Here is a 14,086-nt window from a genome sequence, read left to right as displayed (position 1 = left end):
TTTGTGTTTGTACAACGCCTAGCACAAAGGGCGTTGGTTCACAACTAGGGCTCCTGGGCGCTATGGCAATAATAATAATAAATAAATAATAATAGTGAGTGTGTTTTCATCTACAACAAAAACCCCAAGAGATTTTTTAACACATACAGAAATGTTTCACAAACAACGTCCACTTACATCACGAAGACGTGTCCCACTGTTAGGATACTGAGGACCCCCATATAAATGAGGAATGCGTACAGGATAGCTGCAGGAAAAGAAGAGACATCTTCATAGCTGAGGTAACAAAAACAATCAGCATTCTGGGCCTGATACATCAATGTGTTATACCTGTGTAAAACTGGAGTAACCCAGTGAGAAGTCAGGCCTACAGCTTGCTACAGGAACCTCACTGAGTGGTACCGTAAACCAAAGGAAGGATTGACTGGGGTTAGGGCACTAGCATGGGTCTTGGGAGACCAAGGTTCAATTCCCTGCTCTGTCACAGACTTCCTGTGTGACACTGGACATGTCACTTAGCTTCTCTGTGCCTCAGCTCCCCATCTGTAAAATGGGCATAATACTTCCCTCCCTTAGCCCTGTGGCTGTTGTACACATTGAAGACTGTTAAGTACTTTGAGTTCTAGTGATGAAAATGCTAGGTATTGCTATCTGAGAACACAAGCCCCAGCAAAAAAACCAAAGTGCCTGTATATTCCAGTATAAAAATAACCAAGGCAAAACACATCGTAATGGTAGCAGGGGTGACAGGGAGAGGATTGATTTGGTAGGTGTTATAAAGGAAAAATTTGCTGGATTTAAAAACAGCCTGAATGCAAGGAGTAAAAGAGGTAGCGGAGTCAAAGACATGCTGAGTTTGCAAGCAAGGCGAATGTCTCAGAGCTGAGGGAAACAGTTTGGTCAAAACTATTTCACCAAAAAAATGCAGATTCAGGGGCATTGAAATATTTCACAAATTTAAGACAAATTTGCCAAATTGTTTGCCCCCCAAAAATCTAAAAATATTCCAAAACAACAAAACATTTCACTTTGACCTTTTTGGAGCATTTCAGTTTTTTGATCCGAAATGACTTTTCATGTCAAAGCTTACTTCAATTTTATTAAAAATAAAAAACATGTAATAAGGCTCAAAAACAAAACAAAATGTTTTATTCAACCTGAAATTAACACCCCCCACAATTTTTGGTATGGCAAGGAAATAAAAGAATCACTTTTTCACACAGGTGTAGTCTCTTTAGAGTTAAAGGAATGGAAATATTATTACAAAGAGCAAGAATAGGGAAGGATGCTGATTAGAGATGGAAACAGCTCTGGGAGGGACACACGGAGAAGAGAGACAACAGGTATTAACATAAAACAAAATGGGTGGCTAGACAAGGTTAAACAAACAAACCCAAAGCTTTGTGGCAGAGGTAGGGCACACCGAGTGCAGAGAAACAAGCTGGGTGTATGATTTGGGAGGAGGAGAAGGAAGTGGGATATAAATCTTAAAATAGAACACAGACACATACCTTGTGACTTTTTTGCTTTTGTGTGTCTGTCTTGCCTGTTTTGACTGTAAGCTCTTCGGAGCAGGGACTGGCTCATGCTATGTGTTGGTACAGTATTGCACACAACGGGGCCCAATCATGGTCAAGGCCTCTGCGTGCTCATGTAACGTATATAAATAAATAGTAAGATACAGAAGGAGAAGAGCAGCAGGCCAAGGACAGAAGCCCACGGGACACTGTAATGGGATGTACCAGCCCCTTAAAGTGTAAGGGAGGCACCTGGGCCAGTGCTATGCCACAGCACGTTTTGCCGGGAGACATACCTGTGTAACAGATCAAGGTCAAAGAGCAAGAGAAAGGGGTGTCAGAGTGGCATTCTGGGAGAAAACACTGCCAGCTCTGCTTTTAGGGCCAACAAGTGATGCTCCAGGAGCAGGGCAGGCTGGAAAGCTCCACCCCCCTCCATGGTGAGGTAAAGGCCTGGCTCAGGGCAGTTTCCAGCTGGCCTCCCTCTGGGATCCAGAGAAGCAGGGTTGCTCACAAACATATTTCCTGCCAGCCAGATTATGGTCCTGGGCTGGGGTAAGGCATCCTAGGAGATGAAGGCATATATATATATCCTGCCCCTTCCCCAAATATGAGGTGAGACCTGGAAGGCAGCTGGCTGTGCCTCTGGGTGTCTCCTGAACCCAGCTTTCACTGTTTGTTTGGGATGCTTTTGAGCCAGACATCACTGAGAAGGGTCTGATGCACTTTAAAACAACCCAGCAACCCTGCAGACATTTTTGACTGTCTTACACAACCAACTGGAGCATTTTGATATGGTGTGGCCTGCTCCCGGCACCAAGGGAGAGCAGAAAGTGACAGTACAGTGGACAGTACAGTGCTGGCAGGAGAGCACTCAAGCATGGAGTCAGGAAATCTCCTGGAAAGCTGGGAAGGAGGGCATAGCTAACAAGTGAGAAAGGATGTAGATGGTCTCAGACAGAAATGGGTTCATTGGTGACCTTCAGGAGAACAGAGGATATTGAGAGAAGCAGCCGGACGAGAGGCAGAGATCACAAATAAGTAAGAGGGGAAGACGACAGACAATTGTTGGAGAAGTAAGGAAGTGATAGGATCATGGGTTTGGAGGAAGAAGGTATGAGAGACCATCCAACATCTGAGTAAGGAGCAGGTAGCTGAGTGTGGGAAGGTGGTGGTGTAGCAGGGCTGGCAGAGAAACGGGAAGGAGGAGAGCTCACATTACACAGAGTCAATATTTTCCCAGAAGTAAGTAGCAGAATCTCGGGCCAAAAGGGAGGCAGGGACATAAAGAGGAGTAGATTTGAAGAGAGAGTGGAAGCTGGAGAAGGGCAATGAAGGATGTAAGTGAGGGAGTCCATCAGGGAAGAGAAATCAAGCTGTGCAGTAAGGGAAATAGCAGAGTAGAAAGGACAAAACTGTAGCAGAGGCAATTACTGTGGTCACTGTATTTAATCTAGAGATGTGTTATGATGGGAGTTGGGCAATCATACCACCTTGAAGCTGTTGGGTTTGATAACTCTTCCATTCAGGCTAAATGAGGGAAAAATAAAATGGCCCTTTTTTCAGTAATAGATAAAACAATGGAAAAGTAGCTCCAAAGACTGGGCCGCATGCAAGCCTGGACCATATAGTCCAAGGGGTTTCCCAGAGGTCTCATGATAAAGGCAGGGGATTGATATGATTGCAGCTGCGTGTCTGTATGTTAGAAGCATCAGAAAAACCACAAAATGTCCTGGAGAAGGTAGCAAGGAAGCCTAGATGCACACAGAGATGCACCTGTAGCATGACCCTGAAAAAAAGCTAAGAGAGAGAATGTTTGGGTAGAGTGCTGGCTGAAAGAGGCTTGGGACTCTAAGCAAAGAAACTGCCCCATGCTGTTTGATTCCTACTGTATTCAGAGAAATAAGACTTTGTACATTCTTTGTAAATAAACAGGATCACATCAAAGAAATACCTGACTCCATCATCAATTCCTCCTCCTAATAGGAACAATCTGCAAGACCCCTGAATATCGGCTAACTGCTCGGACCAAATGAATAACAGATGCTCTGTGGCATGGGAGCAGGCGCACAGGGAGTGGATGCAGGGAGTTCATTAGGCTCAAGGATTTGCTAGGAAGGGGGCTAAAGAGAATTTTAATGAGATGATTTCCTGAAAGAAAAAAACAACTACTTGATTTACACAAGGAAAGGGGAAAATAAAGCGGTACGTACGAAGATGGCTGTTGACAGGACTTTCATTGATGATTAGGTCACAGGAAATCATCTTGGTGCTGCTATCAAAGCTCTTTACCACAAGAGAATAGTTTCCAAATTCTCCAAAATGATAATGGATCCTGCAAAGAATTAAGGGAGACAGAAAGGGAACCTGTGCTGGTACTTGCTGTGCAATCTCTACTGCTTGCAGGTACTGTGGTTGGCACCGCTGGCTAGGCCAGCTGGGAAGTGGGCTGAAAGAAAGGAAGGGCTACAAAAACAGGGCTATGGGAATAAGGATAGGGGCATGCTGTGAAGCACACAACCCATGCTCCTCCTTGCTGTGGGGCTGCAGTGACCACCTCTCCCTGACATACAAAAGGAGATGGGGCTGTAAAAGCCCCAGTCTGTGCCCAGATTTTTCTTTTTTCCTACTTGGTGAGGTCTTCTAGCTGCGTTGCCATAATTACTGCAGCTTGGTTCCAGTTCCCTGATTTGGTGCTTTCAGTGCACTGTTCATTCAGCCATTTCTTTGATTGGCCACCCAGCAGCTCCCAAAGCCACTTCTCCTGTCAGCATTGGCTTGACTTCCCCTACTGTATTGTTTGATTGCTCCAACCCACCCTTGATCCACTCCACCCTTCGTATGTCACATGACTTCTTACGCTATAGACTGTGTAGTAGGAACCATGACTTCATAGACTTTTGTTCTGATTTTGTTGTTGGGTTTAGTGTGTGGGTGCCTAGGGGCCTGTGATATCCAGGAAGTCAGGCTACATGATCTGGTTGTCCTTTCTGGCCTTAAACTCTGTTTCTATGTGTGTCTGTACAGCACACAGCACTACGGGGTGCCACTTGTGATTGGATGAGCTAGGCACTATCGTAGCAAATTATATTTTTATACTGTTGGTAAGATGAAGATTAAATTGCAAATCTAATTTCCAAAGTGCTTAGTAATAACTGCGGTGAGGAGGCCACAGACTTTAGGGACAGTGGCTGGCAAGTGACAGAAAATGTAAGCATTACTGGGTTATTTCAACATACATTATCTTCAGATCAGTTACAAACCTGGGAAACTCTTGGCCTGCCCTAGTGCCATTGAACTTTAGGGTGACTGGATGCTGAGAATCCACTGCAACTGCTACAATGCTGGGCTTTCCCGAAGTGTTGCGCATGGGGACGGATACCAGATCTTGATACAAGCACTAGAAAATGAGGACAGATGAAGGATTACAAAAATAAAACAACCTACTTGATTTTACTAGGCAGAGCAAAAGTATTATTTTTTAATTCAAAGAGGAGTACAAAAGAAGCCTGGTTTGTCCAACAGCAAGGAGGTAACATTTCTGTGAGCTGCAGCTGGAGGAAGAATTATTGGCCAAGATTTTCAAAAATAGGAGCCTAAAGTTAAGCACCCAGGGTGGGATTTTCAAAAGGGCTAAAACCCAACCAATGAAATACAAATTACAAAAAAGGAACAAATTAAAATACTGGAAAGTTGATCATTTAAAAACATCAGACACACTCCTCTAAGAACACAGGAAATGCCATACCAGCGCATACCAGAGCAGCTAGTCCAGTATCCTGTCTCTGACAGGGCTAGCACCAAGAAGATACAAGAAAGCCTGAAGGAAGTATTTATGGAATAACCTGACCATAAAGGAGCTTTGTTCTTAACCTCTCACCAGTCATTGGTGATTAGCTTATGCCCTAAAGCATGAGGGTTTATACACCTTTCAAACTTAAAAAGAAATCTTTACAATTGCACTGAAACTACGGACATTCTCATTATCCAAAGGAATGACCTATCTTCTTTTTGCATCCTGCTGCTCTTTCCCTCAAGACATTGTTGAGGGTATGAGTCCCATAGATATCTGTCATTCACTGGCTGAGGGTCCAGAATGGGGTCAAGGTTCCCAAGGGATAAAGGAGCTGGGGGAGAAGATGTTGGAGGCTGTGGGGAGCCTGGAAGATGTCCACCTTTCCCCACCGTCTATGACATGGATCCTTTGCCCATCCAAGAATGAACTGAAAAAACTGGGCAACAGAAAACTAGGACTTTCAAAACACTAATATTTCCACAATCCCTTAGGGGAACAAGTCTTTGGATATGTCTACACTGCAGTCACAGGGTGTGACTGTAGCTCACACAGACATAACCCTGCTAGCTTTAATCTAGCTAGCTTGGGTGCTGGAGTGAGGAAGGCGTGTGGCAGCACACACTGCAGCATGGGCTAGCCCCACGAGTAATTATCCAGGGTTCTGGGCAGGCTTGTACAGCCCACAATGAAGCTCACACTGCTGTGGCTTCTCTGCTCTGCTACCTGAGCTGGCTAGATTGTGTCCACGAGCTCAGGATTGTCTACATGAGCTGCAATCAGACCCTGGGTCCAGGGCCATATCCTTGCCTTCCCCTAGAACAAAATCTTACATAGCATACAAAGGGAGAGGGCTGTTTACCTGGTAACAATAATCAGAAAGCCAGGAGACTGTCAAGTTCTCATGGATCAACTCATTGTGCACCAGCAGTAAAGCCTGATCAATTTTCAGCCCTAAGGGTCTCTTTCTGGATAAATCTGTTACGATGCAGAAATGGAGAGAAAGAAGTATGTCAATATTTTGAAAGGGGAAACTCTGCATAACACACTTCAGGATAGATGGCAACTTGGTTAACAGAATGACGACAGCTCAGTAGACACTATATTGCAGCCTTACCAATCCTCACACATTTACGCTGGTTCATACTCAAGAATCTTTGCACCACAGAAATTGTATGGGAAAGGCCCAATCTCTCCGCCCTGCTTCCGCCTCAGTGTGGCTCCGGAGTACTATTATTGCATGGGGGAATCAGACTGGCCAGGTAACAAGAGCGCTCACCACTGGCATACAGACTGAAGGTATGTGGCTACAGCAGCACAGATACAGCGCTGCAAATGTGCCACGGCAGCACAGACGCTTCCTACATCGACAGTCAGGATTTATCCATCCATATACAGAACCCATCTCTCCAAGACGTGGTAGAATTCTCCCTGTCAATTTAGCTGCGTCTACAGTGAAGGCTAGGTTGGCCTAACTACGTCACATGGCCCACAGCCCTGAGTGAGACAGCTAGGTCAAGTTAATATCTAGATATAGACCAGGACTATGTCTACACTTCAAATGCTACAGCAGAGCCACTGTAGTGCCTCAGTGTTGATAGTCACTACAGCAACGGGAGGGGTTCTCCTATCACTGTACTTAATCCATCTTCCCACTAGGCACTACCTAGGTCAACGGCAGAATTCTTCCATCAACCTAGTGCTGTCTACAGTGGGGGTCATGTTGGCTTAAGTATGTTGCTTAGGGATGTGAGAATTTTTGTGCCCTATGCAAAGGCCCCAGTTATAAACCAAGTTGCCACGTCTTCCCTGCTGTTGTAACCCAAGCAGGCAATCCCAAGTTAAGAACACACCTTTGAGTTTCAGTAGAGACACACCCACATATGTCGCAAGGGGGCAGGAGAGAGGGATAGTGCAGGGGTAGTACTTGCTCCCCCTGAACTCCCCGCAGGCTAGGTGCTCTCATCCAGGAATCTAATCATCGTAAGGCAAAACCTACATACATGCAAAGTCCCATTTTGTTTTGTGTGGGAATGGGGATCTCTTCTGAATGATGAGCTCCAGGGCCCTGATCCTGCGAGTTACTTCACACCCTGTCATTGCCTAGAATGTGGTCAGCTGGCATACGCGCGTGTCCTCACTGTGCACCGCTCCAGCGTTGCACAGAGAGCTGGCTCACCAGACCTCGATAGTACTATCCAGAAAGACCAAAGCTGTTGGTGGCGAAGGCGCTCGGCCAGGTTTATGGCTGAAACAGCACAGTCCTAGCATAGGTTCCACACGCACAGTAACACGTGTACGCCTCTGACAATGGACCAGCTCTGCCAGCAGCGGGACTTCCTGCTGCCCCCCAGGCGGAACAAAAGTGCCCCTCCTATGACTTCTCTTCCACACATTGGTACAAACAAGTTGTGTATTACTCTCCTGAGCCTACTGACCCTACAGCTTGTACCACCTAGTTTAAACAAACATCTTCATCCATCACCCTGTCCTGCCATCCTTGGAGTTGATGTGTTCCTATTCCATCTCCCAGGACTGTATTTATGCCATAACTCTATGTTGGGGTGTACCTGTACTAGCCTTCTGGAATGTGTCTATATGAATACCCAGTGCCTAGTGCTTCTTAGACAGGGTGGATAAAAATCAATGATTTAAAAAAGAAAAAATCTGTTTTTTTTTTAATTTAAATCGGATTTTTTTGATAAAATGCTTTTTAGGGAAAAACCTATCTAAAGATATCTTTGAGATATAATGTATCTTAATTCAAACTATCGCATCATGGAATAGTGATTATAAATTCTAATTCTATAGTATGAGACAATATATTCATGTAATTTTTAAGAAAAGTTTTGTAAATGACTTCCAATAGTAGTTCATGGATTAGGGACCCAATCTTACGGGGTTCCAGGGGCTTCTGTATAGATTATTTAAGTTAATCTTTCTATCTACCCAATGGGACTCAGTGTTCAGTCTAGAAGATACCATCAGAGAGGCTTAGTTTTGCAGTTCTCAAACTGGATTTGTGTCTCCAGAGGTAACATGCTTGTTAACAGCAAAAATGTTTTAAAATAAATAAATAATATACAGAGGTGAGAAATAACAGACCTCAACCCTATTGTCCCTCTGCAAATTTGTGTACACAGAGTCAATCTCTTACCTCTCTCTAAAAGTGCAAAGTTTCAAAAAGTTCAATGAATAGAAGATAGTTGGGGGCGAAATAGATCTGGACAAGGAGAAGAAGTCTGGTGATAAATGTGAGAAGGGAGGGACAGGCAGTAGAAACAAAAGTGAAACTGTTTCAGCAGCATATTCCAGAAGTCTCGAGGTCTTTTGGAGTGTAGCCTTCATTGATTTGAGATCTATCATATTATTGTCTCACTAGAAGGCAAAAACCTATAATGGCAGGAGGCCATAAAAGAGACCAAGTTTGGGAATATTTTAATGAAGTTCCTCTACCTGTGGGTAAGACAGGCATGTGTGCAAAATGCAAACAGTGCAACAAAGAAATGCAAGGCCTGGTTGACTGAATTAAACATCATCATGAAGAAGTGTTCCTTCTCAGGAGGAAGCTGTGTTGAGGATGAAAGGAACATGTCTGAACATGCAGGATCTTCAGGTTGGTAAACTTTTTTATTTCATACTTCTTTCTTAAGGACTGCCTGTCTTCCTTCTGGACTATTCTTGAATTCTCATGTTTGAGCAAAAAATATACTTGTTACTCTATGGTACTATCATTTTAGATGCAGTTGTGATAAAAAATAAAGAACTGAAATAGGCAGATTTTCCTTTTACAATTTCACCTTTAAAGTAGTACTGAGCGTCAGTGAATGCAATAAGTAATATTAAATGAGCAGTATGGTAATAATAATTAAATAACTGCATTGGCTTATTTTGTTTAGGAGAATCCATCCTCAACATACAGGATTCTGAAGACTATCCACCTTAAAGATCACCATCATTTTATATAGTTTCAGAGTTATCTGCCAATGATAGTGTTTCAGTCACATCATGTATGTCATATAGCCACAGTATATCTATCACCTGTAGCAAAAAGAAAAAAAAATCTCCATCATCTAGAAACAATCATAGATAAGAACCAACAGATTACAAAAAGAGGTAACTGATCAAAAAATTGCCTGGTTTGTTAATCATATGGAAAGGAGAGTTTGTTGCACAGAGAACCCACACTTCATTAACATGGTTCAGTCATTAAGACCAGAATACATTTCACCCAACAAAGCACATGTGGCAGGCAAACTGCTGGACTGTGAATCACCAATGTAACACTGTTGCAAAAAAAAAAAAAAGAAGCAAACATAATTCTGGGATGTATTAGCAGGAATGTTGTAAGCAAGAGAAATTGTATGAAAGAGAAATTGACCAGTTTACAAAAGGTGAAATTGTTAACCTGAGTCTTGATGGGTGGAGCAATGTCCACAATGATCCTGTTGCATGTGCTTGTGTGACAACAGAAGAAGGGAATGTCTTCCTTACAGAAACAACTGATACATCAGGAAATGCACACAGGGCAGAATACTTACAAGAAGTAACAGTAAAAGCTATAACAAACTGTGAAAAAAAATTAAAATGTCTAGTACGCAGCTTGGTCACACAAAATGCTGCAAATATATCCAAGATGAGAAGAAATTTAGAAGAGTCCCAAGCTAATAACATACAGTTGCAGTGCTCATTTGATGCACCTCCTAGCCAAAGACTTCAGTGTTTCAGAAATAAAGGCTAATGTTGAAATTGCAAAATACTTCCATAACAACCACTTTGCAGCAACTGCTCTCAAAAACGTGGGAGGAACCAAGCTAACTCTCCCACAAGACGCGTGATGGAACTCAGCAGTGGACTGTTTTGAGCACTAGATCAAGAACTGGCCTAAAGTGATGACAGCTTGTGAACAAAATTGTGAAAAAATAGATGGCCCTGTCACAGCCAAAATTCTCAGCTTTGGGTTTAAGAGAAATGTTGAACACATGCTGCCTAAAGCCTGTTTCCATAGCCTTGAACAGAATGCAGGGAAATAGCTGTTTTATTGCTAAAAAAGAAAAGGAGTACTTGTGGCAGCGTAGAGACTAACAAACTTATTTGAGCATAAGCTTTCGTGAGCTACAGCGAAAGCTTATGCTCAAATAAATTTGTTAGTCTCTAAGGTGCCACAAGTACTCCTTTTCTTTTTTGCAAATACAGACTAACATGGCTGCTACTCTGAAACCTGTTTTGCTGACGCTGTTGAAATTTGGAAGGAACTGAGATCTTAAAAAGAGAAATATGCAAGGACAGCGTTAAATTACAATCACTAAAAAAAAAAAAACGAATGGGACAAGCACTATCTCCAGCTCATTTTCTTACAAATATTCTCAATAGTCGGTACCAGAGTCAAACCTTAATGGCTGAAGAAGAGGAGTTGGCTATGACATGGACATCCCAGCAATCATCCCTTCATAATGCCAACTATGATAAACTTCAGAGCTTAAGGTGAACCCTTCAAGAAATATGTTTGCTGATGACGTTTTAAAGAAATTCACACCAGTGAACTGGTAGAAGTCACTTAAACACTTGGATTCAGACTGTTGAAGTGATAATCTCACTTTAACAGCAGTAGTTTCTTCTGCCAGCGTAGAAAGAGAGAGAGAGAGGAGTGTGAAAGGGCAGTGGGGAGAGTGTGACAGACAGGTAGAGAGAAGGAGGCAGGGGTAGAGGGAAAGGGGGGCAGATGAAGTGATAGGGGAAGACAAGGGGCAGACAAAAGGGTGTGGATAGGGTGACCAGATAGCAAGTGTGAAAAATTGGGATGGGGTGGGGGTAATGGGTGCCTGTATAAGACAAAGCCCTGAATATCAAAACTGTCCCTATAAAACTGGGTCATATGGCAACTGCAGGTGTAGGGGAGAAGGAAGTCCAGGCAGGCAGCGGGGGGCTCAGGCCAGGCAGGTGGTGGGAGGGGAGGGGGCGCAGGCCAGGCCAGGCCAGGCCAGGCCAGGCAGGCAGCAGGAGGGCGGATTCAGGCCAGGCAGGCGGCGGGAGGGGAGGGGGCTCAGGCCAGGCCAGGCCAGGCCAGGCAGGCGGGGGGGGTGGATTCAGGCCAGGCAGGCGGCGGGAGGGGAGGGGGCTCAGGCCAGGCCAGGCCGGCGGCGGATTCAGGCCAGGCCAGGCCAGGCCGGCGAGGGGGGGGGGCGGATTCAGGCCAGGCCAGGCCAGGCAGGTGAGGGGGGGGGCGGATTCAGGCCAGGCCAGGCCAGGCCAGGCAGGCGAGGGGGGGGCGGATTCAGGCCAGGCCAGGCCGGCGAGGGGGGGGGCGGATTCAGGCCAGGCCAGGCCAGGCAGGCGGGGGAGGGGACGGATTCAGGCCAGGCCAGGCCAGGCAGGCGGGGGAGGGGGCGGATTCAGGCCAGGCCAGGCCAGGCCAGGCAGGTGGGGGAGGGGGCGGATTCAGGCCAGGCCAGGCCAGGCAGGCGGGGGAGGGGGCGGATTCAGGCCAGGCCAGGCCAGGCCAGGCAGGCGGGGGAGGGGGCGGATTCAGGCCAGGCCAGGCCAGGCCAGGCAGGCAGGGGAGGGGGCGGATTCAGGCCAGGCCCGGCCAGGCAGGCGGGGGGCAGATTCAGGCCCGGCCCGGCCCGGCCCGGCCAGGCCAGGCCAGGCAGGCGGGGCGGATTCAGGCCCGGCCCGGCCAGGCCAGGCCAGGCCAGGCAGGCGGGGCGGATTCAGGCCCGGCCCGGCCAGGCCAGGCCAGGCCAGGCAGACGGGGCGGATTCAGGCCAGGCCAGGCCAGGCAGATTCAGGCCAGGCCAGGCCAGGCCAGGCAGGCGGGGGGGGGAGGGGGCGGATTCAGGCCAGGCCAGGCCAGGCCAGGCAGGCGGGGGAGGGGGCGGATTCAGGCCAGGCCAGGCCAGGCAGGCGGGGGAGGGGGCGGATTCAGGGCAGGCCAGGCCAGGCCAGGCAGGCGGGGGGGGGAGGGGGCGGATTCAGGCCAGGCCAGGCCAGGCTAGGCAGGTGGGGGAGGGGGCGGATTCAGGCCAGGCAGGCGGCAGGAGGGGAGGGGGCTCAGGCCAGGCCCGGCCAGGCAGGCGAGGGGCAGATTCAGGCCCGGCCAGGCCAGGCCAGGCCAGGCCGGCGGGGGGGGGGGGAGGGGGCGGATTCAGGCCAGGCCAGGCCAGGCCAGGCAGGCGGGGGGGGGGGGGAGGGGGCGGATTCAGGCCAGGCCAGGCCAGGCCAGGCCAGGCTGGGCGGGGGGCGGATTCAGGCCAGGCAGGCGGGGGGGGGCGGATTCAGGCCAGGCCAGGCCAGGCCAGGCGAGGCGGGGCGGGGGCCGGATTCAGGCCAGGCAGGCAGGCGGGGGGGGCGGGGGCCGGATTCAGGCGAGGCCAGGCCAGGCAGGCAGGCGGGGGAGGGGCGGATTCAGGCCAGGCCAGGCCAGGCGAGGCGGGGGCCGGATTCAGGCCAGGCAGGCGGGGGGGGGCGGATTCAGGCCGGGGAGGCAGGCAGGCGGGGGAGGGGGGCGGATTCAGGCCAGGCAGGCAGGCGGGGGGAGGGGCGGATTCAGGCCAGGCAGGCAGGCGGGGGGAGGGGCGGATTCAGGCCAGGCCAGGCAGGCAGGCGGGGGGAGGGGCGGATTCAGGCCAGGCCAGGCAGGCAGGCGGGGGGAGGGGCGGATTCAGGCCAGGCCAGGCAGGCAGGCGGGGGGGGCCGGATTCAGGCCAGGCCAGGCAGGCGGGGGGGGCGGATTCAGGCCAGGCAGGCGGGGGGAGGGGCGGATTCAGGCCAGGCCAGGCAGGCAGGCGGGGGGGGGCGGATTCAGGCCAGGCAGGCGGGGGGAGGGGCGGATTCAGGCCAGGCCAGGCAGGCAGGCGGGGGAGGGGCGGATTCAGGCCAGGCCAGGCAGGCAGGCGGGGGGGGCGGATTCAGGCCAGGCCAGGCGAGGCGGGGCGGGGGCCGGATTCAGGCCAGGCAGGCAGGCGGGGGGGGCGGGGGCCGGATTCAGGCGAGGCCAGGCCAGGCAGGCAGGCGGGGGAGGGGCGGATTCAGGCCAGGCCAGGCCAGGCGAGGCGGGGGCCGGATTCAGGCCAGGCAGGCGGGGGGGGCGGATTCAGGCCGGGGAGGCAGGCAGGTGGGGGAGGGGGGCGGATTCAGGCCAGGCAGGCAGGCGGGGGGAGGGGCGGATTCAGGCCAGGCAGGCAGGCGGGGGGAGGGGCGGATTCAGGCCAGGCCAGGCAGGCAGGCGGGGGGGAGGGGCGGATTCAGGCCAGGCCAGGCAGGCAGGCGGGGGGAGGGGCGGATTCAGGCCAGGCCAGGCAGGCAGGCGGGGGGAGGGGCGGATTCAGGCCAGGCCAGGCAGGCAGGCGGGGGGGGCCGGATTCAGGCCAGGCAGGCGGGGGGAGGGGCGGATTCAGGCCAGGCCAGGCCAGGCCAGGCGAGGCGAGGCGGGGCGGGGCGGGGGCGGATTCAGGCCGGGCAGGCAGGCAGGCGGGGGGGGGCGGATTCAGGCCAGGCAGGCAGGCAGGCGGGGGAGGGGGCGGATTCAGGCCGGGGAGGCAGGCAGGCGGGGGGGGCCGGATTCAGGCCAGGCCAGGCAGGCGGGGGGGGCGGATTCAGGCCAAGCCAGGCAGGCGGGGGGGGGGGCGGATTCAGGCCAGGCCAGGCCAGGCAGGCGGGGGGGGGCGGATTCAGGCCAGGCAGGCAGGCAGGCGGGGGGGGGCCGGATTCAGGCCAGGCCAGGCCAGGCCAGGCGAGGCGAGGCGGGGCGGGGGCGGATTCAGGCCAGGCAGGCAGG

The 14,086-nt window shown here is 50.5% G+C and overlaps 1 protein-coding gene across 1 annotated transcript in view; it reads right to left on the bottom strand.

Moving 5' to 3' along the window:
- HGSNAT (heparan-alpha-glucosaminide N-acetyltransferase) overlaps window positions 1–14,086 on the bottom strand; it is a 34,978-nt gene that overhangs the window by 13,712 nt on the left and 7,180 nt on the right. Inside the window, exons 2-5 of the mRNA XM_038398870.2 lie at window positions 6,173–6,288; window positions 4,781–4,917; window positions 3,731–3,852; window positions 178–247 (exon numbers count right to left, since the gene is read on the bottom strand). Of these exons, the coding sequence (XP_038254798.1) occupies window positions 178–247; window positions 3,731–3,852; window positions 4,781–4,917; window positions 6,173–6,288 (445 nt within the window). The remainder of the gene's footprint in view (window positions 1–177; window positions 248–3,730; window positions 3,853–4,780; window positions 4,918–6,172; window positions 6,289–14,086) is intronic.

Source organism: Dermochelys coriacea, chromosome 4 (genome assembly GCF_009764565.3).
Source record: "Dermochelys coriacea isolate rDerCor1 chromosome 4, rDerCor1.pri.v4, whole genome shotgun sequence".
NCBI lineage: Eukaryota > Metazoa > Chordata > Testudines > Dermochelyidae > Dermochelys > Dermochelys coriacea.
This window is presented reverse-complemented; position numbering and strand designations above follow the sequence as displayed.